Source organism: Carlito syrichta, unplaced genomic scaffold (assembly GCF_000164805.1).
Source record: "Carlito syrichta isolate Samal-C Ts95f unplaced genomic scaffold, Tarsius_syrichta-2.0.1 Scaffold306767, whole genome shotgun sequence".
Classification (NCBI taxonomy): domain Eukaryota; kingdom Metazoa; phylum Chordata; class Mammalia; order Primates; family Tarsiidae; genus Carlito; species Carlito syrichta.
The window spans coordinates 163,225-169,805 of NW_007250863.1; the positions used below are offsets into that span (position 1 = coordinate 163,225).

Genomic DNA, 6,581 nt, shown 5'->3' on the forward strand with positions numbered 1-6,581 from the left:
TTGTCTTTGGACTTCTAGCCTTCAGAACCATGAGACACTTCATGTCTGTTGCTTAAGCTACCCAGTCTGCAGTACTTTCAAATGGCAGCCCTAACAAGCCCATGCAGGGAGGTAGCTCTTTGTTGTGAGGGCTGTCCTGTGTGTTGCAGGATATTTAGCAATACCTCTGGCCTCTGCCCATAGATAGAGCAGCATCTCCTGCTCCCAGTTGTGACAACTCACGACGTCACCATACTTCACCAAGTATCTCTCTGGGGGCATTCAGGCTAGACTGTCTGTGACCTGGAGGTAGTTGTTGATCTCAGTGATTAGAGGCACATCCATGGCTAGTTACCAGCACTCTCTGGGACTGGATTTCCCCAGCAGAGTAATATACATAATCTGGAACATGGAACTTCAACTGAACAAGGATCACTTACAAGTCATGTATATACTGGGGGAAAAAATTCTAATCAACTGAAGACCTGCATAAGACAGTGAAGGGATCATAATGTGCCATCCTCAAATATGCCTCTTGGCTTAGGAACTATTTTGAGCTGAAGACATTTGAGATTTAGGAGATGTAGAAAGAAGCCTTCTTGGAGTTTCTCTTATCTAACTAAAAGCAGAAACTCCTGAGAAATAAGGGCTGCAATAAATACTCTCTCCTGGGAAAGTTTTATGGCCATGAAAAGATGAGTCTGGCAGCGAGATGAATCTGCACAAACTTACCAAGAGAGCCCTCATTTTCCATTAGTTTCCCTCATCTACTTACCTTCCCACAGTTTGCCATGCTTGGAAGCCCCAAATCCTGGTCCTTTGTCTTGTGACATCTCCACAATTTATTGTTCTTTATCAAAAATGGTATGTAAGCTCTCAGGCCTGTTTATCTCTTTGGGTCTTATTTTCTAGGAAGATCGTGTGTCACATAAAATTAATATAAAATGAAATTTGCATGCCTTTTCTTCTATTAATTTGTCTGTTAACCTAATTTGCATGGCCTCGGGCAATGAACCTAAGAGGGTACAGGAAAACATTTCTAAGATAGAAAATCCCTCAGTCATATTCAAGGAAAACTACTGGGCTATTTTCCTTAAATCTGGACAGTGGCATAGTCTGAAGACCAAAAAACTTCACCCTTTTGCAAAAGTGCTAGTCTTGCCATTTTACAGAAGCAATTAAAGAAGGAAGATAATGCTTCTGTGCTGTATGAAAACACAAACCATTCACTGCTCCCATGAAAAGCTGTGGAAGAGGGATCTAAGGACATATTCAGTTGAGAAGCGAATATTTTAATAAACTGTCACAAAGGCTTGATTATGCTACTATTTATTTACATGTGGGTGGTTAGTTGTAATGAGTGGAGCAGAACAGAAACTAACCACAGCAACCATATCAGTGATGAAGCTAAACCCTTTTTGCGTCCTTTAATTCCAGAGGGATTCTAAAATGTCACGTTTTCAGAGCTTCCATAATTTTATTTTTTCTCACAGCATGAACTCTTCCTAATGGCAAAGCTGCAAGCTGCATTCAGGAGATGAATTTTTTCCAGCAGGTCAATGCATCATTTTAAACAACAGGGAACTCTTTTTCCTTCACTAATAGTTTAAGCATGTTTACAAAGTCTACTTATAAATGATTATTAATCTGTAAGAGATTCTTTAAAGTGGGGCCACCTACTAATTTAATTTGCTCCAAGATTTAGCTGACAGTACTAGTTCATAATCAATCAGGCATTACTTGTTCTTATTTTTTTCTCATATTTTAAGTGTTTTTGCTTCCTTCTCTCATGTACACACACACATATGTGAGAAAACAGCCTGTTGCATGGCATGAATGACACTATCTTGAAGCTAAGCTGCCTTGATGATGGATGCTTGACCCCCACATAGCAAAGTATTCTGCAGTAAGATCTTTAAACAATGCCTGTTGCATAGATAACCCCTCATAAAGATGCTTATCTAACCTCTCTGGTGGTCAGAAATCTTGGCAAGAAAGTCTGAAGACATGATCAAGTGCATATGTTTTACCCAAAAAGCTTTGCTGTATAAAGAATACTATTGGGAGGACCCGGGGTGGGTGAAGATGGGTGCTCAGGCAAAAGCAGCCGCAGGCCTCAGTCTTTCTCTGATTCTCTAGGCCTCATCAGACCTACCCAGCATTTCCAGTGTGGACCAGCTTTCCCTATCCAATCCCCACTCCCGCTCTGATGAAAAGATAGGCCCTTCACTGTTTATCTGGCATTCACACTAAGAAGTTGGAAGGTCGGTATTCTTCTTTTGCCCATTTTACAATGAAAACAAAGGAGGACTCAAGAAGTGAAGACATGAAACAAAGCAGAGTTTCTAAAAGAAATTTTTATAACATGTTTAAAACAGTAGTATTCACTATAGCCAAATTTTTTATAACATGTATATAACAGTATTAATCACAGAAACCAAAAGGTAGAAGTAACCAAGTACCCATCAATAGATGAATGGATAATCAAAACATGGTATATATACACAATGACATACTATTCAGCATTAAGAGGCAAGGAAATTCTGACACATGCTTCAAAAGGAATGAACCTTGAAGACATCATACCAAGTGAAATAAGCCAATCAAAGACAAATGCTATAGAGTTCCACTTACACGAGATGTTCAGAGTAGTCAAGTTCATAAAACAGAAAGTAGAATGGCAGTTGCCAGGGGCTGAAGGAAGGGGAAATTGGGGTTATTGTTGAATGGGTACAGAGTTTCCGTTCTGTAAGATGAAAAAGTTCTGGAGATTGACCACACAACAATGTGAATATACTTACCACTGGACCATACACTTACAAATGGCAAAGGTGGTAAGATCTATGTTATTCTTATTTTACCACAATTAAAAATTTACAAAAGGAAGTTAAGATCAAAGAGCTAAAATTATTTGAACTTGACAAAGCTCCCTTGTACTACAAAATAAAACAACAAAAGAAGTACCATGGACTCCATTCTCTCTTCTTCTTCATTTTCAAAATAGTGGAGTTCAGTATCTGGAGACCTCTAGAATAAAACACTTTTTGTTTTTTTTGAGATAGGGTCTTGCTCTGTCATCCAGGGTTGAGTGCAGTGTCACCATCACAGTTCACTGCAGCCTCAAACTCCTGGGCTCAAAGAGCCTCCTGCCTCAGCCTTCTGAGCTGGGACTACAGGAGTCTGCCACCACAACCAGCTAATGTTTTTGTTTTTAATTTTTTTTAGAGGCAGTGTCTTGCATAGCACCCAGACTGGTCTTGAACTCCTAGCCTTAAGCAATCCTCCCACCTCGACCTCTCAAAGTGCTAGAATTACAGCTATGAGCCACTGTGTCGAGCTAAAACTCCTTTCTAAGAGGTGCGATTATAGGATATTTTTTTCTTTTTCCTCCCTTTGTATTATTCTATATTTTCTTACGTTTCTATAATAATGGAGATTACCTTTTTATTTTTATTTATTTATTTATTTTTTGAGTTGGAGTCTTACTCTGTCACCCAGACTGGAGTGCAGTGGCCGCTCCCCGCCACCGCAGCTTCGACCTGCTGGGCTCCGGCAATCCTTCCGCCTCAGCCTTCCAAGTAGCTGGAACTACAGGCGCGTGCTACCATGCCTGGCTAATTTTTTTGATTTATGTAGAGATGAGGTCTCGCCAAGTTGCCCAGGCGGGTCTCGAACCCGTGGGCTCAGACAATCCACTCACCTCGGCCTCCCAAAGTGCTGGGATTACAGGCTGAGCTATCGAGCCCAGCCCGAGATTACCTTTTTCATTGAAAGAAAAAAGTGCCAAGGCTCTACTATAACAAAAGATGGTACACAAACTCTTTGAGATGCTTGGGGTTAATCGTGTCTTAATAAAGTTCAACAAGAATGGAGTAGCCCTGTTGTTTCCAGTGTGTCACCAGTCAACGAGGAAGGATCTGGTCCCATCACACGGTTACTCTAGTTCTAGGAAGAAAAAGAGACCCTTAGATGGCAAATGACTTTTCCTAAGCTCCAACCTCATCAAGTTAGAACTAGAAATCAGGTCCTACAACCTCCACTCCAGCACCCTTTGACCTACTTCATTCTTTCTCTGAAAGCTGAGTGTTGTGCAACTAAGGTCATGTTTATAAGCAGCTCAGCTACATCTCTACCAGGGTTTCTCAACCTCAGCATTAGGAACATTTTGAGCTGGATAATTTTTTGTTGAAGGGGTTATTGGGTACATGCTTACCAGCATCCTTGACCTCTCTCCGTTACTTGCCAGAAGCACCCTCCCAATACCCCCAACCAAAAATGTCTCCAGACACTGTCAAATGTCCCCTGGGTGGCACAATCATCCCCGGTTGAGAACCACTGATTTACTCTTGGTGAAAATGTATATCAGCATATTTCCTTTGGACATTTGCCTTATCTGTTCATAGTACTGAATTTGGAGGCTGAGAAGTTCGTGAAAAAAATAATCATGATAAAAAAATTTCTGGTTTGTTCCTTGGCCCTCACTGAAGCTTAGCCTCACTGTGCGTTGTGAAAAGTAATCCAGGTGGCCAGAGTGAGAGGCTGCAGTGATGGTTTTGACTGTTTTATCCATACAGATCTCCAGTCTCATCCTTAGCCAAGCTTGCTGGTGACTCAACTATGATCCTTTCCAGTCATGAGGCAGTCCTTGTCCATTTCTCTCTTCCCAGCTGACTGCCATGTCCTCCGTTTGGATGACCCTGACACCCTTGGGGTAGCCATGTTAGGGAATGGAGTCAGCACTGAGTTTTCACCAGAAAACCTGAGCTTGACTCTTAGCCCTTTCAGTTTCCTCATTTTGTAATCAGTATCCTGCCTTGTAAGATTGTTGTGAGAACAAAATGAGAGGATATATTTCAAGTACTTAGTGACATATCTGGTCAAGTCAATCTTGATGCTGTTATCACTGTCATTGTGATTTTGAAAAAGTCACTTAATTTTTCAGGGTCTTGATGTCACCCCCTGAGAAAAGAAGGGGTTGAGTTGGCTAACTTCTAAGGGTTTTTTAGTCAGACTTCAAAAACTATTCATGTTTTTCAACTGTAAAATAGAATAGTTTTAACTCCTTACAAAGTTGAGATGCACATAAGCAGACCTTGAACAATTATCATAATACTATAAGAAAGGGATAGGCAGAAGTGGGGAACTGTCAGCTGAGGGAAACTGCCAGGTGAGGGAGGGGCACATCTCATAAACAAGGGTACCTGCATAATGGACATCTGTATACCTAACCCTGAATTGTACCCCACGTCAAGAAAAAAAAACCAAAAAACAAAGTTGAGCTGCAAATAAAATATTATGGGAAATATATTGCAAACTGTATGTCATGTCAACATGGGTGGGTTTGGCCTATTGGATGGAAGGACCACATGCAGGTGAGGCAGACATGGGGCTGTGGGGGTTGCTGGCCTGAGGGATCACACATGCTAGGGTTGCTAAGACCACCTGTAAACAAGAGTCCTGGGTCAGTCAGTCCGACCCCCATCTGCCATTTGCTCTGTGAGTCTACATAAGGCAGCAGCCTCCCAGAATCCTTTACAGTAGTGAAGAATTAAAACTAACTACCAAAATGAGAAGGAATTTGGGGTAGTTTCTCCACCTAAAAAAAACCTAGTTTTCCCACTCTCAAAGGGCTCGGGTGTTAAAGAAGTTGCGCCCAAAATTGAGATGTCAAATTCAGCATAGGAATGAAGAGATCCGAGACAAGCACAGATGAATCCTAACTGCTCTGATGAATGCTTAAAGAATGTGCTGATTTGACTCAATCCTTTCTGATCAACCAGGTGGCATTCAGCAAGTCCTTTACCTTCTGTGAAAGCAACAGTAGAGTGATTATTACTAACAGTATTACCAGTAGTGATGGTGATGATAATTATAGATTCCATCAGCTGCTGTGTTAGGGGCTTAATATATATTACCATTCTGAATTTTTTAGAGAACATGATGAAGAAGCCCAAATAGTTTAAACAATGGGACCAAGTTTTCCAGCACAGCCTAATGGAGCTGACCTTGAAGTCTCAGGGGGAGTTGGGCAAGAAACGAGGCCAGCAAGTCCCACATGACACTGGCCTTGTAAAGGAGTGCCCAGAGGAGCTAAGAAGGGCTTCCTCTTCCCCGAGTTCTTCTTTTTGGATGTGTGCTTCCATCATTTAAAACTATATTTATATTGCCGAGACTGACACCCGGCCGTACCACGGAAGGTGCGTGACTGGGATGGCGCTGGTGCAGCCTGGAAGCAAATGTCCTGGTCCTATTACTGGTACCTGCTCATCATGGTGCTCTACATACTGGAGCCCTGGGAGCGGAGTTGTATTCAATTCCATGCTGGTTTCCATTGTGGGGATGGCGCTATAAACAGGATACATCTTCATGCCCCAGTACATCATGATGATATTGTACTACTTTGAAATTGTACAATGACCAAGATGTGGCCAGGATTGAGAGGTTCCTTGGGGAAGAGCTACCCTTCGAAGTTGGAATGAGACTTCATCAGATGTCATAAGAAGTTCTTCTAGCCGGGCTTGGTGGCTCAGCCTCTAATCCCACGCCTTTGAGAGGCTGAGGTGAGTGGATTGCCTGAGCCCATGGGTTCGAGACCCGCCTGG

At 42.1% G+C, this 6,581-nt stretch overlaps 1 protein-coding gene across 1 annotated transcript; it reads left to right on the forward strand.

The window, feature by feature from the left end:
• Nucleotides 1-2,656: 2,656 nt before the first annotated feature.
• On the forward strand, nt 2,657-6,396 carry SPTSSA (serine palmitoyltransferase small subunit A). The gene is given in 3 exon segments (XM_021715162.1): nt 2,657-2,672; nt 6,205-6,284; nt 6,286-6,396. Coding segments are annotated over 3 exon segments (207 nt in total).
• The last annotated feature ends 185 nt before the right edge of the window (nt 6,397-6,581 follow it).